The 26,822-nt window shown below is 45.9% G+C and overlaps 1 protein-coding gene across 1 annotated transcript; it reads left to right on the top strand.

Annotated features, from left to right (window-relative positions):
• Window positions 1–260: 260 nt before the first annotated feature.
• Window positions 261–3,678, top strand: LOC125538687 (protein FATTY ACID EXPORT 6). Its single transcript, XM_048701956.2, has 7 exons — window positions 261–451; window positions 826–1,046; window positions 2,039–2,243; window positions 2,810–2,977; window positions 3,072–3,118; window positions 3,195–3,235; window positions 3,327–3,678. Exons 2-7 carry the CDS (start codon window positions 894–896, stop codon window positions 3,412–3,414), a joined length of 702 nt encoding a protein of 233 aa, XP_048557913.2. The 5' UTR covers window positions 261–451; window positions 826–893; the 3' UTR covers window positions 3,415–3,678.
• Window positions 3,679–26,822: the final 23,144 nt, after the last annotated feature.

Genomic DNA, 26,822 nt, shown 5'->3' with positions numbered 1-26,822 from the left:
TTAGTGTTCGTGTACTACCATGATTCAAGAAGAATAGATTGGAAGTTTTTCCGGTAAAAAAAAAAGAAACGTCGAGGAGGAAAGAAGAAGCACGAACAGTGCAAGGTAGCAAGCGTGGCCAAGAAGACGGGAGAGAAGGGCACGGGAGAGAAGGAAGAAGAGTCGCACTTTAACGACCGTGAGTGTGGCACATTCCTTGGATAAATTTTGGTCCAGAGGATCAATTGCTAGACTTTTTAACCCTCGGGATGACTGAAATAACAATACCGCCCCTGGTTAATTTCCAGGTCTGCCCACAGGACAGGCCCCGCACCGCCGCGAACAGATCCTGGGATCTCTCCTCCCTCCGACCCTCCTTCCTCGTCTCTCGTTTCCCTCTCTTTCAGTCGCTGCCCCGACGCCCCCTCGACCTCGGTCCAAGTCCGGCAGCCAGGGCGACAGCGACGGCAAGGTATGCTCCGTCCCCCCCTTATATTTTCCTCTCCAACGAGTTCCTTGATTGGTTGAATCCCTCGTGGAAACCCTAGATGAGAAACTCGTTATTCGACATAGATGCCATGAAAAAAATTCTTAGCGTTTTTATTTCTAATTTAAGGAGACTCTTGTTTTCCTGTGATCAAATAATTTTTGTGGGAAAAACTGGACAAAATTTATGAGAAAGTGAGCATATACGCGCTCCTGCTGCGTGGCTGCCGTTCAGGTGCAAACCATATATGCTTGTGGAAAAGGGGGGAGGGGGGTGGGGTGGGGTGGGTTAGATTTAAGTGAGTACTTCATTTTGTATCACACATGTCGGGAACTCATTGATTGGCACATCAACTTCAGGGCATTTGAAACAGCGGCACACCAATTTGGCCAAATAAATCATCAAAGTTGCACCAACTTCAGGGCAAATGGTAAAAAGTCCTGTTTCACCGTCGCAATCCCACATGGTGGTAGCGGCGGCGCAGCTCCGTGGATCGGCCACGGTCGCTCGGAGGCATGGAGCCTTCAGAGTCCCCTCCTCCTGCCGGTGGCCACGTCACCCTCTCGCCGGTTCACTAAAGGTATTACCCTGATCCAGACAGTAAACACTATCTTTGGGTAATTCATTCATACCCTGTTATATTTTCTTGTGTTTGGAATTGGATGACACTCTACTCATCTGAAGAACATGTTACTGTTGTTTTATAAGTTCTTGACAATTGACCACTAGAATATTTTGTTGTTGTGTAAAATACACCAGTTTTTCTGTGATTTTCATAAAGAAGAAATATCGAGTTTATGTACAGCCTGCCTGAGGCACTATGAGACAACACTGACAGCTGCACTTGACAATTTAGTAGGTGTAGTAAGGGGAAGTTTTCCATTTACAGGCATCTGGTAGTTTGATCATTGATGGTGCGTGCACGTTGTCTAAGGAAAATTAGATCACAAAGAGGCAAGAAAATGGTTGCTGAATCTGCTTGTAGAAATTTGGAACAATAAACATTTGAATTCATACTTCTGTAGTTTACAGTTTGTTCTTCTAGCATGGACCAAATATATAACCACATGATCAAGCTTTCCGATTTTTATAGTCAAGCGTTTAATCAGTGCATGTATTTCTGCCCTTATTGGGAGGACCTTTGAGATGAGAACCTTAGCTGGTTTAATTGTTCTGTTGTACTCCCTCCGTTCCAAATTACTCGTCGCAGAAATGGATGTATCTAGAACTAAAATACATCTAGATACATATCACCATTGGTAGTAAATGCATTTTGGTGGCACAAGTCTTGAGATGCATTTTGGTGTTATAATATTCTGCAAAAAAGTACTCCCTCCGTCCCAAAATAAGTGTCTCAACTTTGTACTAACTTTACTGCAAACTGCAAAGTTGTACTAACCTTGAGACACTTATTTTGGGACGGAGGTAGTACATTATATCCTGCAGTATCAAGCCATGCTCTTCCACAGGATTAGCTTGGGTATAATGACCAGAAGATTTGTTTCTTAGAGAAAATAATGCAAAACTCAAAAAAGGTTGACTTTACCTTTTTAACATATTTTGTTGCCTCAGCTTTCAGTTTCTACCAGTGCAGTGGGTGGGAAGCCATTTGGTTTTGGTGCCAAAATTGCAACAAAATGTGCTAATGAAAACACTCGAGCTGAAGAGTTGAATTCGAGATCAGATCAAGCAGGTGAACTTGTAGCAGCAGTTGAAGATGTTACTCCCCAAAAGAGGAGTGCTAAGATCCATGATTTTTGTTTTGGGATTCCTTTCGGTAAGTAACTCTTTTTACAACAAAGGCAAAATCCTGTCATTTTCTAATTGAATAAGCATGTGGGTGAATGTAAAATCCTGCCGCAGAAGTTTCCTGGTGGGTTTGATTTTGCAAATACCAGTTTCGCTTTTAGGAGAATTACCAGTATACATTGTAAAGCGATATTATTTTCTTCAGCTTGTTAATGAAAGTGAGCAGTAAGGTCGTAACTGTTTGAAAGTAAAGATGAGCTTCTCACTGCATAATTACCCAAACTCACTGCTATAGTGTTGATTGATCCTGCAAGTTTCAGAAATGCTGCAATTTTCCTTATATAGCAGAAATTCTAAAGAATGTCAGAGATTGCCCTTGCTATATAGGTATGATAAATAATCCTAAACCAGTTGAAAATGAGAGTGGCATGACTGCTTTCTTTTACAGTCATACTTCAAACAGGAAATGTTCCTTATTTCATTAACGGTTTCATCAGTCTTGAATGGTACCCTGTAGAAAGTAGCACTGAAAACATGAACCCTGTTCGCTTGGATGTGTCTGCATATAACAAATAATTTCACTTGGTAGTGCAGGTGGTCTTTTGCTCTGCATGGGGCTTCTAGGCTACTTCTTCTCTAGGAGTACTGTAAGTCTTGTCCTAGGTGTTGCACCTGGGCTTGCTACGCTCCTTCTTGGTACCCTCAGTTTAAACTTCTGGAGGAGTGGAAGATCCAGCTTCCTGTTTATATTGGGCCAAGCAGGTGAGATAACATTCCATATTCTTGGTGTATTATATGTTTGCTTGTTCTGTATTACATGTTTGCTTATTGACATGTTCAATTTGCTCCGTTTTAGCAATTTCTGCTGTCCTTGCATGGAAGTATTCTCATGCATATTTACTGGTAACTACCGTGCACGTTCCATTTGTATGGATCATTCCTTTCATAACAGTGAGTTAATCATAGTTCTGTCTTGCAGACAAATAGAATTCTTCCTTGGGGCTTCTACGCTTCACTGAGGTACCTTACTGTTGATGTATAACCCCCTTCATTTTTCTCGTGGAAATTGAAGACCTTGATGTATTGTTACTCTTTCTTCAAAATGGTGCAGCACTGCGATGGCTTGTTTCTATGCGTACGTGCTGCTTGCTGGAGGAAATCCACCACCCAAGAAGTTGGCACCGGCACCATCATCGTAGAGCCAGGGAGCAGGCATACCTTTCTGTCCTAGCTTAATTTGACATTTGTACTCCATAAAATGCTGCGAGTACGAGCACAGAAGAGTTTGTCTTCTATATTTGTATATGTTTCCTAGTCTTGGGTTCGCTTGCGGCGAGCTCTTGGATTTTTGGCGGAACGTCGAGCAAATAATACTGGCAGGATGGTTGTAACGATCCAGCCCTGATGAGCATTTTTTCTTTCGGCTACTTGAACATGATGAAGGATAACCAGTTACCTCTTGACGCACTTATTTGGTGGATCACCTGACAACAACACGTTTGATATTCCACTGAACATATAGCCTTGATACGTACAGCGGACGGAATTTTGAACGATTTGGTCGCGTATTCAGGCGATGGTTCTTTTGGGTAGGCAAATAAGAGCCGAAGCTGCCTGTTCCATTGCATCAGTGAAACAACAGTTCGGGAGTTGAGTTTTAACGGGAACACACGTGTTATCAACCTAGTTTTTTTTCCGGGTAACCACGAGATTTCATTCCATGGCCAGATGGTTACAATCTGCTAATACAAGATTGTGAATGAAATGGTGGCCTTGTTGCAACCAACAGGTGGTGTTATGAGCGGTACGAGCATAATTAGCGAGACAATGTGAAACCCTATTATGGGACCTAGCTATCTCAATTGGTTTAAACTCCCGTTCTACCATTTGATTCTTGATTTCCTTAACAAGATTACCAAATGGTGATTTGGCAAGGGAAGCACTGACATAAAAGAGAGCTATCATCGAGTCCGACCAGTGCAACAGGAAGGCTAGACTATTGAAGGGCCAGTGACATTCCTATCATTATTGCTTGAATCTGCGCTTCGAGAGCATTGTTGCAATAGAACATCAGCTGGTATGAAGCAAAAGTAACCTCACAATTGTTGTTCCTCAAGATTATGCCCGCTCTTGCTGATTCATCCTTTGAGGACAAAGACCCATCCGCTGATAAAGAAAACCAATCCGCTGGTGGCAGTGTCCATCAGGGCGCCGGCAGAAGAACCTTCACATTCTGCACCTTAACGACATCATTAACAAGAGACTTGCATTTGATTACTTGCTCAGTTATGAGATGTTATATATTATGGACCAAGTTAAGGTAGCTACATAAGAAACTCCTCAAAGCTTTCACCCGTGTAATTTCTTTACCATGAACCAGGTCATTCTGAAGGTTTCAAATCCTCCATATTAACATGATGATCATATCTCGAATGTCACTTGAATGCAGTGCCAAAAAGTTTAACAACCATTCTTCTTCGGTGTACAAAACTTGTTCCTTATTGGGTATAGGCCAGACTTCGGTCATCAAATCCCATAACATAGCTGCATGATATGTACCCTAGTTTGCCTTGCCGCATAATGGGCACATCACGCGTCGAGCTAGGTGATGGCGACACTTACACAACATGGTAGCTAGCACCCCGGAGATCACCTTCATGCTGTGACCTGCATCCTATGGGGCACCGCCGCCTGCCAGACCAAGTTACACAACTTTAGGCCAGGGCAAGAGCTAGAGGCTTCCAACGAGAAAGAATCGTGTGCCTCCATCGCAAGTTTATATGCGCTACGAGCACAAAGCACCCATTGGGGTATGGCTGCCACGCGAGGAAATCCTCCTGCTGTCTAGGTGATGTACGGATTTTTCGGATGACCACCACGTCAGCGAGATAAAAGTGTATGTTCAACAAGTTTGGAATCCAGGCATTGTTGTCCGAAACTCTATTGAGTCTACATTGTAGCTTCGAGGTTATAGGGCGGAATGATGGCCCCCCTAGGAATCCATGGGTCCTGCCAGGTCTGAATAGATGTGTCATTCCCCACCCTCCTGATAAGACATTTCTTCAGTAGTTGAAGACCATGTTCAAGTCTTTCCTAAACAGCAGAGGCATTCCCGGGAAACACTATCAACATGGTTGGCATTGGGAAAGTACCTGGCTTTTAACAAACATGAACAAAGGATGTCTGAATGATTTAGTAACCACCACACTTGTTTGGACAAGAGAGCTTGGTTGAAGGCCCTCATGTCTCTGAAACCAAGCCCTCCCTTTTGTTTTGGTAGAACAAGCTTGTCCCAGGCAACCCATGCCAATTTCCTTCTTTCTTTCTCAACTTCCCACCAATAATAACACCATTCTAGTAAGATCATCACAAAACAATATGGGATCTTAAATACACTCATCAAAAAGGTATGTATAGCCCGAGAGATTGATGTGATAAGAATTTCCTTACTACGGGATGCCATGTATCTTTCACTGAATCCATGAGCCTTTTACTAAGCCTGGATTGAACAATCTATAACCCTCCTTTATGCATTCTGCCTTCTGCACAGGCAACCCAACATACTTGGGGTCGAAAACTTCTTGAGTGATCACCCAAATCCAACATCACTTGAAGTCCTTTGTGGGAATCATTTCTCTCATGCTCATGGGCTACAAGTTTGTATAAACTATCCCAACCCTGCCCTCCACGAGCAGTATGCCATCCATGTCCAGGGCCAGGACCGTTATCTTCCTCCATCTCTTGCACCCTATTCTATGAAGCAATGGCTACGAGCCACTTACCAAAGCAGGAAGCACTTGGCTCATGCTCCATAGTGTAAACATGCCCCATCTTTCCACAAACCTCATGTAAATGTGGAACATTCTCGTACTTTGCATGAAAGTTCAACATCTCGTCTCCCTCAGGGTGTATTATAGCGAAACAAGCGAGCTCCTTGTTGACATCAAGCAACATCTGGACGCGGGCAAACATACTTTATGTGTTCATGTTAACATTTACAACTGAAGGAAATATGCCCTAGAGGCAATAATAAAGTTGTTATTTATATTTCCTTATATCATGATAAATGTTTATTATTCATGCTAGAATTGTATTAACTGGAAACTTAGTACATGTGTGAATACATAGACAAACAGAGTGTTCCTAGTTTGCCTCTACTTGACTAGCTCGTTAATCAAAGATGGTTAAGTTTCCTAGCCATGGACATGTGTTGTCATTTGATGAAAGAGATCACATCATTAGAGAATGATGTGATGGAAAAGACCCATCCGTTAGCTTAGCACTATGATCGTTTAGTTTATTGCTATTGCTTTCTTCATGACTTATACATGTTCCTATGACTATGAGATTATTCAACTCCCGAATACCGGAGGAACACTTAGTGTGCTATCAAACGTCATAACGTAACTGGGTGATTATAAAGATGCTCTACAGGTGTCTCCGATGGTGTTTGTTGAGTTGGCATAGATCGAGATTAGGGTTTGTCACTCCGATTCTCGGAGAGGTATCTCTAGGCCCTCTCGGTAATGCACATCACTATAAGCCTTGCAAGCAATGTGAATAATGAGTTAGTCACAGGATGATGCATTACGGAACGAGTAAAGGGACTTGCCGGTGACGAGATTGAACTAGGTATGATGATACCGACGATCGAATCTTGGGCAAGTAACATACCAATGACAAAGGGAACAACGCATGTTGTTGTGCGGTTTGACCGATAAAGATCTTCGTAGAATATGTAGGAACCAATATGAGAATCCAGGTTCCGCTATTGGTTATTGACCGAAGATGTGTCTCGGTCATGTCTACATAGTTCTCGAACCCGTAGGGTCCGCACGCTTAACGTTCGATGATGATATGTATTATGAGTTATGTGATTTGATGTACCGAAGGTTGTTCGGAGACCCGGATGAGATCATGGACATGACGAGGAGTATAGAAATGGTCGATACATAAAGATTCATATACTGGAAGGCTACATTCGGACACCAGAATGGTTCGGGTCGTTTCGGATAAGTTTCGGAGTACCGGGGGTTACCGGAACCCCCCCTGGGAAGTTATTGGGCCTCATGGGCCTAATGGTGGAAGAGAGGAGGCATGCCAAGGTGTGGCGCGCGCCCCCCTAGTCCAAATTGAATTGGACTAGGGCTAGGGGGGCCGGCCCCCCTTTCCTTCTCTTCTTCCTCTCCTTCCTTCTTCTCCTACTAGGACTAGGAAAAGGGGAAACCTACTCCTACTAGGAGTAGGATTCCCCCCTTTGGGCGTGCCCCTTGTGGTCGGCCCTCCTCCTCCTCCTCCTCCCCTCCTTTATATACGGGGGAGGGGGCACCCCATAGACACACAAGTTGATCTTTAGCCGTGTGCGGTGCCCCCCTCCACAGTTTTCCACCTCAGTCATATTGTCGTAGTGGTTAGGCGAAGCCCTGCGTCGGTAACTTCATCATCACCGTCACCACGCCATCGTGCTGACGGAACTCACCCTCGGCCTCAGCTGGATCAAGAGTACGAGGGACGTCACCGAGCTGAACGTGTGCAGATCGCGGAGGTGCCATGCGTTCGGTACTTGATCGGTTGGATCGCGAAGACGTTCGACTACATCAACCGCATTACTAAATGCTTCCGCTTTTGATCTACAAGGGTACATAGACACACTCTCCCCTCTCGTTGCTATGCATGTCCTAGATAGATCTTGCGTGATCCTAGATTTTTTTTTGAAATACTGCGTTCCCCAACAGTGGCATGATACGTCTCCATCGTATCTACTTTTCCAAACACTTTTGACCTTGTTTTGGACTCTAACTTGCATGATTTGAATGGAACTAACCCGGACTGACGCAGTTTTCAGCAGAATTGCCATGGTGTTATTTTTGTGCAGAAATAAAAGTTCTCGGAATGACCTGAAACTTCACGGAGAATATTTTGGAATTTATAAAAAATACTGGCGAAAGAATCAACACCAGGGGCCCACACTCTGTCCATGAGGGTGGGGGTGCGCCCCCTGTCTCGTGGGCCCCCTGAGGCTCCACCAACCTCAACTCCAACTCTATATATTCACGTTCGTGGAAAAAAATAGGAAGAAGGATTCGTCGCATTTTACGATACGGAGCCGCCGCCAAGCCCTAATCTCTCTCGGGAGGGCTGATCTGGAGTCCGTTCCAGGCTCTGGAGAGGGGAATCCGTTGCCATCGTCATCAACCTTCCTCCATCACCAATTTCATGATGTTCACTGCCGTGCGTGAGTAATTCCATCGTAGGCTTGCTAGACGGTGATGGGTTGGATGAGATTTATCATGTAATCGAGTTAGTTTTGTTAGGGTTTGATCCCTAGTATCCACTATGTTCTGAGATTGATGTTGCTATGACTTTGCTATGCTTACTGCTTGTCACCAGGGCCCGAGTGCCATGATTTCAGATCTGAACCTATTATGTTTCCATGAATATATGTGAGTTCTTGATCCTATTTTGCAAGTTAATAGTCACCTACTATGTGTTATGATCCGGTATAATCGGGACCACTCCCGGTGATGACTATAGTTTGAGGAGTTCATGTATTCACTAAGTGTTAATGCTTTGTTCCGGTACTCTATTAAAAGGAGGCCTTAATATCCCTTAGTTTCCGATAGGACCCCGCTGCCACGGGAGGGTAGGACAAAAGATGTCATGCAAGTTCTTTTCCATAAGCACGTACGACTATATTCGGAATACATACCTACATTACATTGATGAACTGGAGCTAGTTCTGTGTCACCCTATGTTATAACTGTTACATGAGGAATCGCATTCGACATAATTATCCATCACTGATCCAATGCCAACGAGCTTTTCACATATTGATCTTTGCTTAGTTACTTTACCGTTGCCACTGTTACAATCACTACAAAACCAATACTGTTACTTTTGCCACCGTTACCGTTACTTCCATATTACTTTGCTATTAAATACTTTGCTGCAGATATTAAGTCTTTCAGGTGCGGTTGAATTGACAACTCAACTGTTAATACTTGCGAATATTATTTGGCTTCCCTTGTGTCGAATCAATAAATTTGGGTTGAATACTCCACCCTCGAAAACTGTTGCGATCCCCTATACTTGTGGGTTATCATGGCATCAGAGCCAGGTCTATGCATAGATGTTATATGCACGAGTAGAACACAAAGAGTTGTGGGCGATAATAGGCATACTGCGTACCGGCATGCCATACTTTGATTCGGCTGTATTGTTGGATGAAGCGGCCCAGACCAACATTACATGACCGCATTCATGAGACTGGTTCTACCGACGTGCTTCGCACACAGGTGGCTACTGGGTGTCTGTTTCTCCAGCTTTAGTTGAATCAAGTGTGACTACGCACGATCCTTGTTGAAGGTTAAAACATCACACTTGACAAAAAATTGTTGTGGTTTTTGATGCGTAGGTAAGAACGGTTCTTGCTAAGCCCGTAGCAGCCACGTAAAACTTGCAACAACAAAGTAGAGGATGTCTAAATTGTTTTTGCATGGCATGTTGTGATGTGGTATGGTCAAGACGTGATTATATAAACTGTTGTATGAGATGATCATGTTTTGTAACAAAGTTATCAGGCAGGAGCCATATGGTTGTCACTTTATTGTATGAAATGCAATCGCCATGTAATTGCTTTACTTTATCACTATGCGGTAGCGATAGTCGTGGAAGCAATAGTTGGCGAGACGACAACGATGCTACGATGGAGATCAAGGTGTCAAGCCGGTGACGATGGTGATCATGACGGTGCTTTGGAGATGGAGATCAAAGGCACAAGATGATGATGGCCATATCATATCACTTATATTGATTGCATGTGATGTTTATCTTTTATGCATATTATTTTGCTTAGTATGGCGGTAGCATTACAAGATGATCTCTCACTAAATTTCAAGGTATAAGTGTTCTCCCTGAGTATGCACCGTTGCTACAGTTCGTCGTGCCGAGACACCACATGATGATCGGGTGTGATAAGCTCTACGTTCACATACAACGGGTGCAAGCCAGTTTTGCACAAGCAGAATACTCAAGTTAAACTTGACGAGCCTAGCATATGCAAATATGGCCTCGGAACACTGAGACCAAAAGGTCGAGCGTGAATCATATAGTAGATATGATCAACATAGTGATGTTCACCATTGAAAACTTCTCCATCTCATGTGATGATCGGACATGGTTTAGTTGATATGGATCACGTGATCATTTAGATGACTAGAGGGATGTCTATCTAAGTGGGAGTTCTTAAGTAATATGATTAATTGAACTTTAATTTATCATGAACATAGTACCTGATAGTATTTTGCATGTCTAAGTTGTTGTAGATAAATGGCCCGTGTTGTTGTTCCGTTGAATTTTAATGTGTTCCTAGAGAAAGCTAAGTTGAAAGATGATGGTAGCAACTACACGGACTGGGTCCCTAACTTGAGGATTATCCTCATTGCTGCACAGAAGAATTACGTCCTGGAAGCACCGCTAGGTGCAAAGCCCGATGTAGGAGCAACACCAGATGTTATGAACGTCTGGCAGAGCAAAGCTGATGACTACTCGATAGTTCAGTGTGCCATGCTTTACGGCTTAGAATCGGGACTTCGACGACGTTTTGAACGTCATGGTGCATATGAGATGTTCCAAGAGTTGAAGTTAATATTTCAAGAAAATGCCCGAATTGAGAGATATGAAGTCTTCAATAAGTTCTATAGCTGCAAGATGGAGGAGAATAGTTCTGTCAGTGAACATATAGTCAGAATGTCTTAGTACCACAACCACTTGACTCAATTGGGAGTTAATCTTCCTGATGATAGTGTCATTGACAGAGTTCTTCAATCACTGCCACCAAGCTACAAAGGCTTTGCGATGAACTATAATATGCAAGGGATGGATACGACAATTCCCGGGCTCTTCGTAATGCTAAAAGCTGCGGAGGTAGAAATCAAGAAGGAGCATCAAGTGTTGATGGTTAACAAGACCACTAGTTTCAAGAAAAAAGGCAAAGGAAAGAAGGGGAACTTCAAGAAGAACGTCAAGCAAGTTGCTGCTCAAGTGAAGAAGCCCAACTCTGAACCTAAGCCTGAGACTAAGTGCTTCTACTGCAAAGGGACTGGTCACTGGAAGCGGAACTGCCCCAAGTATTTGGCGGATAAGAAGGATGGCAAAGTGAAAGGTATATTTGATATACATGTTATTGATGTGTACCTTACTAATGCTCGCAGTAGCACCTGGGTATTTGATACTGGTTCTGTTGCTAATATTTGCAACTCAAAACAGGGGCTACGGATTAAGCAAAGATTGGCTAAGTACGAGGGGACGATGTGCGTGGGAAATGGTTCCAAAGTCGATGTGATCGCGGTCGGCATGCTACCTCTACATCTACCTTCGGGGTTAGTATTAGACCTGAATAATTGTTATTTGGTGCCATCATTGAGCATGAACATTATATCTGGATCTTGTTTAATGCGAGACGGTTACTCATTTAAATCAGAGAATAATGGTTGTTCTATTTATATAAGTAATATCTTTTATGGTCATGCACCCTTGATGAGTGGTCTATTTTTATTGAATCTCGATAGTAGTGATACACATATTCATAGTATTGAAGCCAAAAGATATAAGTTTAATAATGATAGTGCAACTTATTTGTGGCACTGCCGTTTAGGTCATATTGGTGTAAAGCGCATGAAGAAACTCCATGCTAATGGGCTTTTGGAATCACTTGATTATGAATCACTTGATGCTTGCGAACCATGCCTCATGGGCAAGATGACTAAGACTCCGTTCTCCGGAACAATGGAACGAGCAACAGACTTATTGGAAATAATACATACTGATGTATGCGGTCTAATGAGTGTTCATGCTCGTGGCGGGTATCTTTATTTTCTGACCTTCAGAGATGATTTGAGCAGATATGGGTATATCTACTTGATGAAACATAAGTCTGAAACAATTGAAAAGTTCAAAGAATTTCATAGTAAAGTGGAAAATCGTCGTAACAAGAAAATTAAGTTTCTACGATCTGATCGTGGAGGTGAATATTTGAGCTATGAGTTTGGTCTTCATTTGAAACAATGCAGGATAGTTTCGCAACTCACGCCACGTGGAACGCCACAACGTAATTGTTGGGGAACGTAGTAATTTCAAAATTTTCCTACGCACATGCAGGATCATGGTGATGCATAGCAACGAGAGGGGAGAATGTTGTCTACATACCCTCGTAGACCGTTCGCGGTAGCGTTATAACAACGCGGTTGATGTAGTCGTACGTCTTCACGATCCGACCGATCAAGTACCGAACGCACGACACCTCCGAGTTCCGCACACGTTCAACTCGATGACGTCCCTCGAACTCCGATCCAGCCGAGCTTTGAGGGAGAGTTCCATCAGCACGACGGCGTGGTGACGATGATGATGTTCTACCGACACAGGGCTTCGCCTAAGCACCGCTACAATATGACCGAGGTGGATTATGGTGGAGGGGGGCACCGCACACGGCTAAGAGATCCAAAGGATCAATTGTCGTGTCTTTGGGGTACCCCCTGCCCCCGTATATAAAGGAGTGGAGGAGGGGGAGGGCCGGCCCTCTCTATGGCGCGCCCTAGGGGAGTCCTACTCCCACCGGGAGTAGGATTCCCCCTTTCCTAGTAGAACTAGGAGCCCTTCCAAGTAGTAGGAGTAGGAGGGAAGGAAAGGGAAGGTAAAAGGAGAAGGAAGGAAGGGGGCGCCCCCTCCCTAGTACAATTCGGACCAGCCCATGGGGAGGGGTGCGGCCACCCTTTGAGGCCTTTCTTTCCTTTCCCGTATGGCCCATTAAGGCCCAATACGAATTCCCGTAACTCCCCGGTACTCCCGAAAATACCCGAATCACTCGGAACCTTTCCGATGTCCGAATATAGTCGTCCAATATATCAATCTTTATGTCTCGACCATTTCGAGACTCCTCTTCATGTCCCCGATCTCATCCAGGACTCCGAACTCCTTCGGTACATCAAAACACATAAACTCATAATATAACCGTCATCGAACTTTAAGCGTGCGGACCCTACCGGTTCGAGAACTATGTAGACATGACCGAGACACGTCTCTGGTCAATAACCAATAGCGGAACCTGGATGCTCATATTGGCTCCTACATATTCTATGAAGATCTTTATCGGTCAAACCGCATAACAACATACGTTGTTCCCTTTTCATCGGTATGTTACTTGCCCGAGATTCGATCGTTCGTATCTCAATACCTAGTTCAATCTCATTACCGGCAAGTATCTTTACTCGTTCCGTAATACATCATCCCACAACTAACTCATTAGTTGCAATGCTTGCAAGGCTTAAGTGATGTGCATTACCGAGTGGGCCCAGAGATACCTCTCCGACAATCGGAGTGACAAATCCTAATCTCGAAATACGCGAACCCAACATGTACCTTCGGAGACACCTGTAGAGCACCTTTATAATCACCCAGTTATGTTGTGACGTTTGGTAGCACACAAAGTGTTCCTCCGGTAAACGGGAGTTGCATAATCTCATAGTCATAGGAACATGTATAAGTTATGAAGAAAGCAATAGCAACAAACTAAACGATCAAGTGCTAAGCTAACGGAATGGGTCAAGTCAATCACATCATTCTCCTAATGATGTGATCCCGTTAATCAAATGACAACTCATGTCTATGGTTAGGAAACATAACCATCTTCGATCAACGAGCTAGTCAAGTAGAGGCATACTAGTGACACTCTGTTTGTCTATGTATTCACACATGTATTATGTTTCCGGTTAATACAATTCTAGCATGAATAATAAACATTTATCATGAAATAAGGAAATAAATAATAACTTTATTATTGCCTCTAGGGCATGTTTCCTTCAGTCTCCCACTTGCACTAGAGTCAATAATCTAGTTCACATCGCCATGTGATTTAACATCAATAGTTCACATCACCATGTGATTAACACCCATAGTTCACATCGTCATGTGACCAACACCCAAAGGGTTTACTAGATTCAATAATCTAGTTCACATCGCTATGTGATTAACGCCCAAAGAGTACTAAGGTGTGATCATGTTTTGCTTGTGAGAGAAGTTTAGTCAACGGGTCTGCCACATTCAGATCCGTAAGTATTTTGCAAATTTCTATGTCAACAATGCTCTGCACTAAGCTACTCTAGCTAATTGCTCCCACTTTCAATATGTATCCAGATTGAGACTTTGAATCATCTGGATCAGTGTCATAACTTGCATTGACGTAACCTTTTACGACGAACCTTTTGTCACCTCCATAATCAAGAAGCATATCCTTATTACACTAAGGATAATTTTGACCAATGTCCAGTGATCTACTCCCAGATCACTATTGTACTCCCTTACCAAACTCAGGGCAGGGTATACAATAGGTCTGGTACACAGCATGGCATACTTTATAGAACCTATGGCTGAGGCATAGGGAATGACTTTCATTCTCTCTCTATCTTCTGCCGTGGTCGGGTTTTGAGTCTTACTCAACTTCACACCTTTGTAACACAGGCAAGAACTCCTTCTTTGACTGTTCCATTTTGAACTACTTCAAAATCTTGTCAAGGTATGTACTCATTGAAAAACTTATCAAGCGTCTTGATCTATCTCTATAGATCTTGATGCTCAATATGTAAGCAGCTTCACCGAGGTCTTTCTTTGAAAAATTCCTTTCAAACATTCCTTTATGCTTTGCAGAATAAATCTACATTATCTCCGATCAACAATATGTCATACACATATACTTATCAGAAATACTGTAGTGCTCCCACTCACTTTCTTGTAAATACAGGCTTCACCGCAAGTCTATATAAAACTATATGTTTTGATCAACTTATCAAAGCGTTTATTCCAAATCCGAGAGGCTTGCACCAGTCCATAAATGGATCGCTGGAGCTTGCACACTTTGTTAGCTCCCTTTGGATCGACAAAACCTTCCGGTTGCATCATATACAACTCTTCTTCCAGAAATCCATTCAGGAATGCAGTTTTGACATCCATCTGCCAAATTTCATAATCATAAAAAGTGGAAATTGCTAACATGATTCAGACAGACTTAAGCATAGATACGAGTGAGAAACTCTCATCGTAGTCAACATCTTGAACTTGTCGAAAACCTTTTTGCGACAATTCTAGCTTTGTAGATGGTAACACTACTATCAGCGTCCGTGTTCCTCTTGAAGATCCATTTAATATCAATGGCTCGCCGATCATTGGGCAAGTCAATCAAAGTCCATACTTTGCTCTCATGCATGGATCTCATCTCAGATTTCATGGCCTCAAGCCATTTCACGGAATCTGGGCTCATCATCGCTTCCTCATAGTTTGTAGGTTCGTCATGGTCAAGTAACATGACCTCCAGAACAAGATTACCGTACCACTCTAGTGCGGATCTCACTTTGGTTTACCTACGAGGTTCGGTAGTAACTTGATCTGAAGTTACATGATCATCATCATTAGCTTCCTCACTAATTGGTGTAGTAGTCACAGGAACAGATTTCTGTGATGAACTACTTTCCAATAAGGGAGAAGGTACAGTTACCTCATCAAGTTCTACTTTCCTCCCACTCACTTCTTTTGAGAGAAACTCCTTCTCTAGAAAGGATCCATTTTCAGCAATGAATAACTTGCCTTCGGATCTGTGATAGAAGGTGTACCCAACATTTTCTTTTGGGTATCCTATGAAGATTTACTTCTCCGATTTGGGTTCGAGCTTATCATGTTGAAACTTTTTCACATAAGCATCGCAGTCCCAAACTTTAAGAAACGACAGCTTAGGTTTCTCGCCAAACCACAGTTCATACGGCGTCGTCTCAACGGATTTAGATGGTGCCCTATTTAACGTGAATGTAGCTGTCTCTAATGCATAACCCCAAAACGATAGTGGTAATCGGTAAGAGACATCATAGATCGCACCATATCTAATAAAGCACGGTTACGACGTTCGGACACACCATTACACTGTGGTGTTCCAGGTGGCGTGAGTAGTGAAACTATTTCACATTGTTTTAAATGAAGACCAAACTCGTAACTCAAATATTTTACTTCTGCGATCATATCGTAGAAACTTTTATTTTTGTTATGATGATTCTCCACTTCACTCTGAAATTCTTTGAACTTTTCAAATATTTCAGACTTGTGTTTCATCAAGTAGATATACTCATATCTGCTCAAATCATCTGTGAAGATCAGAAAATAATGATACCTGCCGCGAGCCTCAATATTCATCGGACCACATACATCAGTATGTATGATTTCCAACAAATCTGTTGCTTGCTCCATTGTTCCTGAGAACGGAGTCTTAGTCATCTTGCCCATGAGGCATGGTTCGCAAGCATCAACTGATTCATAATCAAGTGATTCCAAAAGCCCGTCAGCATGGATTTTCTTCATGCGCTTTACACCAATATGACCTAAACGGTATTGCCACAAATAAGTTGCACTATCATTATTAACTTTGCATCTTTTGGCTTCAATATTATGAAAATGTGTATCACCACGATCGAGATCCAACAAACCATTTTCATTGGGTGTATGACCATAGAAGGTTTTATTCATGTAAATAGAACAACAATTATTCTCTAACTTACATGAATAACCGTATTGCAATAAACATGATCCAATCAGATTCATGCTCAATGCAAACTCTAAATAACATTTATTTTAGGTTTAACACTAATCCCGAAAGTATAGGGAGTGTGCGATGATGATCATATCAATCTTGGAACCATTTCCAATACACATAGTCACTTCACCCTTAACTAGTCTCTGTTCATTCTGCAACTCCCGTTTCGAGTTACTATTCTTAGCAACTGAACTAGTATCAAATACTGAGGGGTTGCTATAAACACTAGTAAAGTACACATCAATAACATGTATATCAAATATACCTATGTTCACTTTGCCATCATTCTTATCCGCCAATTACTTGGGGTAGTTCCGCTTCCAGTGACCAGTTCCTTTGCAGTAGAAGCACTCAGTTTCGGGCTTAGGTCCAGACTTGGGTTTTTCACTTGAGCAGCAACTTGCTTGCCGTTCTTCTTGAAGTTCCCCTTTCTTCCCTTTGTCCCTTTACTTGAAATTAGTGGTTTTGTTTACCATCAACACTTGATGCTTTTCTTGATTTCTATCTTCGTCGATTTCAGCATCACGAAGAGCTTGGGAATCATTTCAGTTATCCCTTGCATATTATAGTTCATCACGAAGTTCTACTAACTTGGTGATGGTGACTAGAGAATTCTGTCAATCACTATTTTATCTGGAAGATTAACTCCCACTTGATTCAAGCGATTGTAGTACCCAGACAATCTGAGCACATGCTCACTGCTTGAGCTATTCTCCTCCATCTTTTAGCTATAGAACTTGTTGGAGACTTCATATCTCTCAACTCGGGTATTTGCTTGAAATATTAACTTCAACTCCTGGAACATCTCATATGGTCCATGACGTTCAAAACGTCTTTGAAGTCCCGATTCTAAGCCGTTTAAGCATGGTGTACTAAACTATCAAGTAGTCATCATATTGAGCTAGCCAAACGTTCATAACATCTGTATCTACTCCTGCAATAGGTTTGTCACCTAGCGGTGCATCAAGGACATAATTTTTCAGTGCAGCAATGAGGATAAACCTCAGATCACAGATCCAATCTGCATCATTGCTACTAATCATCTTTCAACTTAGTTTTCTCTAGGAACATATAAAAATTAAACGGGGAGCAACATCGCGAGCTATTGATCTACAACATAGATATGCTAATACTACCATGACTAAGTTCATGATAAATTAAAGTTCAATTAATCATATTAGTTAAGAACTCCCACTTAGATAGACATCCCTCTAATCATCTAAGTGATCACGTGATCCAAATCAACTAAACCATAACCGATCATCACGTGAAATGGAGTAGCTTTCAATGGTGAACATCAATATGTTGATCATATCTACTATATGATTCACGCTCAACCTTTCGGTCCGAGTGTTCCGAGGCCATATCTGCATATGCTAGGCTCGTCAAGATTAACCTGAGTATTCTGCGTGTGCAAAACTGGCTTGCACCCGTTGTAGATGGACGTAGAGCTTATCACACCTGATCATCACGTGGTGTCTGGGCACGACGAACTTTGGCAATGGTGCATACTCAAGGAGAACACTTTTATCTTGAAATTTAGTGAGAGATCATCTTATAATGCTACCGTCAATCAGAGCAAGATAAGATGCATAAAAGATAAACATCACATGCAATCAATATAAGTGATATGATATGGCCATCATCATCTTGTGCTTGTGATCTCCATCTCCGAAGCACCGTCATGATCACCATCGTCACCGGCGCGACACCTTGATCTCCATCGTAGCATCGTTGTCGTCTCGTCAATCTTATGCTTCCACGACTATCGCTACCGCTTAGTGATAAAGTAAAGCATTACAGTGCGATTGCATTGCATACAATAAAGCGACAACCATATGGCTCCTGCCAGTTGCCGATAACTCGGTTACAAGACATGATCATCTCATACAATAAAATTTAGCATCATGTCTTGACCATATCACATCACAACATGCCCTGCAAAAACAAGTTAGACGTCCTCTACTTTGTTGTTGCAAGTTTTACGTGGCTGCTACGGGCTTAGAAAGAACCGTTCTTACCTACGCATCAAAAACCACAACGATAGTTTGTCAAGTTGGTGCTGTTTTAACCTTCGCAAGGACTGGGCATAGCCACACTTGGTTCAACTAATGTTGGAGAAACTGACACCCGCCAGCCACCTGTGTGCAAAGCACGTCGGTAGAACCAGTCTCGCGCAAGCGTACGCGTAATGTCGGTCCGGACCGCTTCATCCAACAATACCGCCGAACCAAAGTATGACATGCTGGTAAGCAGTATGACTTATATCGCCCACAACTCACTTGTCTTCTACTCGTGCACAACATCAACGCATAAAACCTAGGCTCGGATGCCACTGTTGGGGAACGTAGTAATTTCAAAATTTTCCTACGCACACGCAGGATCATGGTGATGGATAGCAACGAGAGGGGAGAATGTTGTCTACGTACCCTCATAGACCGTTCGCGGAAGCGTTATAACAACGCGGCTGATGTAGTCGTACGTCTTCATGATCCGACCGATCAAGTACCGAACGCACGGCACCTCCGAGTTCTGCACATGTTTAACTCGATGATGTCCCTCGAACTCCAATCCAGCCGAGCTTTGAGGGAGAGTTCCATTAGCATGACGGCGTGGTGATGATGATGATGTTCTACCGACGCAGGGCTTCGCCTAAGCACCGCTACAATATGACCGAGGTGGATTATGGTGGAGAGGGGCACCGCACACGGCTAAGAGATCCAAAGGATCAATTGTTGTCTTTGGGGTGCCCCTGCCCCCGTATATAAAGGAGTGGAGGAGGGGGAGGGCCGGCCCTCTCTATGGCGCGCCCTAGGGGAGTCCTACTCCCACCGGGAGTAGGATTCCCCCTTTCCTAGTAGAACTAGGAGCCCTTCCAAGTAGTAGGAGTAGGAGGGAAGGAAAGGGAAGGGAAACAAAGAAGGAAGGAAGGGGGCACTGAGGGAGTCCTGGATTAGGGGGTGTTCGGATAGCCGGACTATACCTTCAGCCGGACTCCTGGACTATGAAGATACAAGATTGAAGACTTCGTCCCGTGTCCGGAAGGGACTTTCCTTGGCGTGGAAGGCAAGCTTGGTGATACGGATATGCAGATCTCCTACCATTATAACTGACTTTGTGTAACCCTAACCCTCTCCGGTGTCTATATAAACCAGAGGGTTTTAGTCCGTAGGACAACATACACAACAACAATCATACCATAGGCTAGCTTCTAGGGTTTAGCCTCTCCGATCTCGTGGTAGATCTACTCTAGTACTACCCATATCATCAATATTAATCAAGCAGGACGTAGGGTTTAACCTCCATCGAGAGGGACCGAACCTGGGTAAAACTTCGTGTCCCTTGCCTCCCGTTACCATCCGGCCTAGACGCACAGTTCGGGACCCCCTACCCGAGATCCGCCGGTTTTTTGACACCGACATTGGTGCTTTCATTGAGAGTTCTTCTGTGTTGTCGCCGTCAGGATCGATGGCTCCTACGATCACCAATAACGATGCAGTCCAGGGTGAGACCTTCCTCCCCGGACAGATCTTCGTCTTTGGCGGCTTCGCACTGCGGGCCAATTCACTTGGCCATCTGGAGCATATCGAAAGCTACGCCCCTGGCCGTCAGGTCAGATTTGGAAGTTTAAACTACACGGTTGACATCTGCGGGGACTTGATCTTCGACGGATTCGAGCCACTGCCGAGCGCGCCGCACTGTCCCGACGAGCATGATCTAGCTCTGCCGCCGAACAGTGCCCTGGAGGCTGCACCCGCATCAACTTCGACCCTTAATTCGGAGCCAACTGCGCCGATCGAGGATGGGCGGTTGGACGCCGCCTCGGGGGCTGCGATCCCAACGGTGATTGAGCCGAACACCAGCCCTGCACTCTGCGAGACTCGTGACTCCAAGGAGCCGGACTCCTCTCCGGACTCCGAACCCTCCGCACCCCTGCCGATCGAATCCGATTGGGCGCCGATCATGGAGTTTACTGCCGCGGACATCTCTCAGCACTCGCCTTTCGGCGATATTCTGAAGACACTGAAGTCTCTCTCTTTATCAGGAGAGCCCTGGCAGGACTACGGTCAGCAAGGTTGGGATACGGACGATGAAGAAATTCAAAGCCCACCCACCACCCAGTTTGTAGCCACTGTTGACGATTTAACCGACATGCTCGACTTCGACTCCGAAGACATCGACGGTATGGACGCCGATGATGGAGACGATGAAGAACCAGCACCTATTGGGCCCTGGAAAGCCACCTCGTCATATGACATATACATGGTGGACACCCCAAAAGAAGGAGATGGCGATGGAACAGCGGAGGATGACCCCTCCAAGAAACAGCCTAAGCGCCGGCGTCAGCGCCGCTGCTCAAAATCCCGCCAAAAAAAATACGGTGATTCCAGCACGGGAGATAATAATACTCCGGAAAGTGCCGAAGAAAACCCCCTCCAGCAAGATTTAGCACAGGAGGATGGAGAAACCAGCCCTCATGAGAGAGCGGCAGACAGAGAGGTCAAGGGCGATAATTATATGCCTCCCTCCGAAGACGAGGCAAGCCTCGACGACGATGAATTCGTCGTGCCAGAGGATCCCGTCGAGCAAGAGCGTTTTCAATGCAGGCTTATGGCCACGGCAAGAAGCCTCAAGAAAAAACAGCAACAGCTTAGAGCTGATCAAGATTTGCTAGTCGACAGATGGACTGAAGTCCTTGCGGCCGAAGAGCATAAACTCGAACGCCCCTCCAAGAGCTACCCAAAGCGCAGGTTGCTACCCCGATTAGAGGAGGAAGCACTTCAACCTACATCACCTACACTCGATACGGCCGATCGGCCACCTCGTGGCCGCGACAGAGAGGCCTCTCGGCCCTCCACTCAAGCCGCACCCCGTACCAAGGCATGGGAAAATGCGCCGGACCTGCGAGATATGTTGGAGGACAAGGCAAGGCAAACAAGATCGATCTACGGATCGCGTGGGCGCCCCACGACTCGAGACGGTAACCGTCACGCCGGACATAAATCCGATAGGGCCGAACACAGTAGACAAAGCTCATTGGAGCTACGTCGTGACATAGCCCAGTACAGAGGCGCCGCACACCCACTATGCTTCACAGACGAAGTAATGGATCATCAAATCCCTGAGGGTTTCAAACCCGTAAACATCGAATCATATGATGGCACAACAGATCCTGCGGTATGGATCGAGGATTATCTCCTTCATATCCACATGGCCTGCGGCGATGATTTCCACGCCATCAAATACCTCCCACTCAAGCTTAAAGAACCAGCTCGGCATTGGCTTAACAGCTTGCCAACAGGATCAATCAGTTGTTGGGAGGACCTGAAAGCCGCATTCCTCGACAATTTCCAGGGCACTTATGTGCGACCCCCAGACGCCGATGACCTAAGTCACGTAATTCAGCAGCCAGAGGAATCGGCCAGGCAATTTTGGACACAGTTCCTAACAAAGAAAAATCAAATAGTCGACTGTCCGGACGCTGAGTCCCTAGGAGCCTTCAAGCACAATATCTGTGACCAGTGGCTTGCCCGGCACCTTGGACAGGAAAAGCCGAAGTCTATGGCAGCACTCACGACACTCATGACCCGCTTTTGCGCGGGAGAAGACAGCTAGCTTGCTCGTAGCAACAATATGACCAAGAACCCTGGTAATTCGGATACCAGGGACAGTAGTGGCAGGTCGCGTCGCAACAAGCAGAAGCGCCGCATTAACGGCGACAATGCTGAGGATACGACAGTTAATGCCGGATTCAGAGGCTCTAAACCTGGTCAGCGGAAAAAGCCATTCAAAAGGAATCCTAGGGGCCCATCCAGTTTGGACCGAATACTCGACCGCTTGTGCCAGATACATGGCACCCCCGAAAAGCCGGCCAATCACACCAACAGGGATTGTTGGGTGTTCAAGCAGGCAGGCAAGTTAAATGCCGAAAATACAGACAAGGGGCTGCATAGCGATGACGACGAAGAGCCCCGGCCGCCGAACAACAGTGGACAGAAGGGTTTTCCCCCACAAGTGCGGACGGTGAACATGATATACACAACCCACATCCCCAAGAGGGAGCGGAAGCGCGCGTTAAGGGACGTATACGCGATAGAGCCAGTCGCCCCAAAGTTCAACCCATGGTCCTCCTGCCCGATCACCATTGATCGAAGGGACCATCCCACTAGCACCCGTCATGGCGGATTTGCCGCATTGGTTCTAGACCCCAATTATTGACGGATTTCATCTCACTAGAGTCCTTATGGACGGCGGCAGTAGCCTGAACCTGCTTTACCAGGATACAGTGCGGAAAATGGGCATAGATCCTTCGAGGATTAAGCCCACCAAAACGACCTTTAAAGGCGTAATACCATGTGTAGAGGCCAACTGTACAGGCTCAGTCACACTTGAAGTGGTCTTCGGATCTCCGGATAATTTCCGAAGCGAGGAGTTAATCTTCGACATAGTCCCATTCCGCAGTGGCTATCACGCACTGCTCGGGCGAACCGCATTCGCCAAGTTCAATGCGGTACCGCACTACGCACACCTTAAGCTCAAGATGCCAGGCCCTCGAGGAGTAATTACGGTCAATGGAAACACCGAACGCTCCCTCCGAACGGAGGAGCACACGGCGGCCCTTGCAGCGGAAGTACAAAGCAGCCTCTCCAGGCAGTTCTCCAGTCCGGCCACTAAACGACCGGACACCGTCAAGCGCGCCCGGAGTAACCTACAACAAGACCGCCTGGCACGATCCGAGCAGGCGTAGCAATGCGGCCCCAACCCTAGCCCTCGTAAAAAGGCGACGCTAGTACTTCACGTACATAACTACGCTCTAGAAATACCATGGGTACAGGGGGAGGGGCACCATCACGGCACGCCCGAAACACGGCTTAAACCGCACCAGGGGCTGCCGATTTTTTAATTTTCTCTTACTTTCAGGACTCCACTCTTTGGAAGGCCTGTTCGGCAGTTCAATTGCCGCAGAAACGATGCAAGAACCAGGGAAGCAGACAAGCCACGCCGCATTACGGAACTCCCAGGTGGTCTCTATCACGAGCAGTATACCTGTTTCGCATACTATTCCGCAACTTGCCCCTGGAACGGACATGTTAAATAGTCCAACCTTTTGCTTATCGCATTATTTGTATCGTTCTGCTTTGATCGCAGCCCTTTTTAATAAACAGTGCATAGCTTTTGTCTATTTTTGCATTACTCTTTTATATATATATATGTTCCTTAACGACATGTTGCACCCATACACTTTGGTACGGCCAAAATACGCCAGGGGCTTTAGTACCCCTCAATATGGTGTGAGAAGTCCGAACACTTTAACAAGTGCGGCACCCCGAACTTATAGCATTATATGCATCGGCTCCGAATCATGTCTTGGGTCAATAGTTGGGTTTGCCCGGCTCCTATGTTTTGGTGCCTTACGTTCCGCTATATCGGCTAAGGTAGCACTAGGAGAACCACTGCGATTGTGCCCCAGTTGAGCTGGGTCGAGCACCTCAGTGGAGAAAGCTAAAACTGACTGTCAGGATGAAGCGAGAGCTGGTCGCTGTTCGAGAGGTTTTTCGAGTCCCTAAAGACTTATGCCGCTTAGAGCGAGGAGCCGGCTCTGTCCGGCCAAGGCGTGGATAGCGCCCCGAACTCGGTCTTCTGAATACCAGGGGCTTCGCCGAAATTTAAAATTATAGAATTCTATGGCTAAGTGAGTGTGTTCACGCATTATAGTCCGATTGCCTTGTTCGTTGGGCTGAGCGCCTCCCTCGAAGGACCCAAACATGGGGAAAAGAGCGCTCAGGTTTATCCCCGAACACCCCAGCACTAGCGGCACGGGGGCAGAAGCCGACGACTTGCCATCTCTCGGAATTGATAAATAGCCGCACAGAAGGTAATATTTTAAATTCCAACAGCATTGCTTAGCGCATATGAACAAGTTTTCAGCGCACAGGACAAAACGAGCAAGTTTCACTCAAAAATTACATCCCTAGAACATTCATCCGCCACAAGGCAGGCACCCTTCAGAACATCCTTATAATAATTCTCGGTCTTGCGATGCTCTTTCCCGGGCGGTGGCCCGTCCTTCACAAGCTTCTCAACATCTAGCTTGCCCAGTGCACCTTAGCACGGGCAAGGGCCCTATGGGCACCTTCAATGCAGACGGAGAGCTTGATGACTTCGAGCCTTGGACAGGCCTCCACCAGCTGCCGCACCAGCCCGAAATAGCTCCCAGGCAGAGCCTCTCCAGGCCACAGCTGAACTATGAGGCCCTTCATGGCCTGTTCGGCCGCCTTGTGGAGCTCGACTAGTTGCTTCAGCTGGTCACTCAGGGGCACGGGGTGTCCGGCCTCAGCATACTGAGACCAGAACACCTTCTTTGTCGAGCTGCCCTCCTCGGCCCGATAGAATGCGGCGGCATCGGACACACTCCGGGGAAGATCTGCGAACGCTCCTGGAGGGCTCCGGATTTGGGTAAGTAACAAGTAACTCACGTTTATGTGTTTGCTTTGCATAAAGAATGCCTTACCCGCCGCTATCTTCTTCACCTCATCCAACTCCTGGAGGGTCTTCTGGGATTCGGCCTTGGCAGACTTGGCATTTTCAATAGCCACTGCGAGCTCGGACGCTCGCGTCTTTGAGTCAAGCTCCAAACTCTATTGTTTTTCCATGAGAGCCTGGAGCTCTTACCGCACCTTGCCAACCTCGGCCTCATACTTCTCCCGCCCGGTGCGCTCCATGGCCGCCCTCTTCTCTGCCTCGACCAACGCTTGCTTAAGGGTCGCCACCTCAGACGTGGCCCCTACAATAGCCACGATGATCCTGTCATTTTTTGCAATTGCACTTTTTTATATATATTTAAAACAAGGTATTTCTTACCTTCCTTCTCCTCGAGCTGCTTCTTGGCATGCCCGAGCTCTCACTCGGACTGCTCGAGGTTCTGCTTTAGCGTGTCCACTTCCACAGTCAGTACGGCGGACGCCAGTAGAGAAGCCTGCATACGCATATTGACTCCTTTTTGTTAGACTCCTGCGGATTTCATTTTGATCCTCTATTCGGCTTTTCTTCCCGAACGCCAAACAGAGCATCAGGGGCTACTGTCTATGCGGTAATATTATTTACACATTTTTACTTACCTCAAAGCCTATTAAAAGGCTAGTACAAGCTTCAGTCAGTCCGCTCTTGGCGGACTGAACCTTCTGGACCACCGCACTTATAATGGTGCGGTGCCCCTCGTTGATGGAGGCGCCTTTGAGCACCTCCAACAGTTTGTCCGGCGCCTCCGGTTGGACGGGGGTCCCCGGCACGGTGGGCTTGCTCCTCTTGGAAGGAGGTCGCCCGCCGGACTCTGGAACCTTTCAAGGTTCCGGAGCGGTGTCCGGCCTAGGGCCGAACTTGGAGCCCTGGGGGGTTCTGTCCCCTTCACTCCTGGGGTCCGGGAGGCCGCCTTGCGGCGCCTCCAGGACCACCTCCTCCCGGATTGGAACCTGTTGGGACAACACTTCGGTGTCGTCCATAGGGCGGGGGGAGGAAGCTGTCGGAAGCGAATTCACATCCGACGAGTCCAATGAACCGCTCGACGATGCGTCGAGCCGGTCTTTGGGTGGGCTACATAAACATATTCGACATAAGGGAAAGCTGTGCAATAGAGGAATATTATGAATTACTCGGGTATCCGGATACTTACGATTTAGCTAGGGGCTTGGCCTTGGGCGGTCACTCCTCTCCGCCGTCGTCGGCGTCGGTGGAGTAGTCCGGAGGAAGGGTTTTCCCCTTCTTGGACCCTTCGGCCTCCCCAGCTGGGGCGGCCTTCCTTTTCTTCCCTTCCCCCGCTAGAGGGGGAGGGGTCTCTCCTTCCTCCTCCTCGTCTTCATGGGAGGAGTGCGTCTTGGAGTCGTCGGACGAGGGATCCGACACCTCCAGGCGCCGGACACTCTTTCGAGTCCCCGTGGCCCTCTTCTTGGCCTTCTTCTCTGGCACCACATGGGGTGCCGGAAC

This window comes from Triticum urartu, chromosome 2A (assembly GCF_056163025.1).
Source record: "Triticum urartu cultivar PI428250 chromosome 2A, HENAU_Tu73, whole genome shotgun sequence".
In the NCBI taxonomy this organism is placed as follows: domain Eukaryota; kingdom Viridiplantae; phylum Streptophyta; class Magnoliopsida; order Poales; family Poaceae; genus Triticum; species Triticum urartu.
The sequence above is the reverse complement of the archived record's forward strand: the minus strand, read 5'-3'. Positions and strand labels throughout refer to the sequence as shown.

Coding starts and splice junctions, on each gene's coding strand:
- LOC125538687 (XM_048701956.2), top strand. CDS start 894: ATGGTAAAAAGTCCTGTTTCACCGTCGCAATCCCACATGGTGGTAGCG. Junction 1,047..2,038: donor CTCTCGCCGGTTCACTAAAG/GTATTACCCTGA, acceptor TTGTTGCCTCAG/CTTTCAGTTTCTACCAGTGC. Junction 2,978..3,071: donor GTTTATATTGGGCCAAGCAG/GTGAGATAACAT, acceptor GCTCCGTTTTAG/CAATTTCTGCTGTCCTTGCA.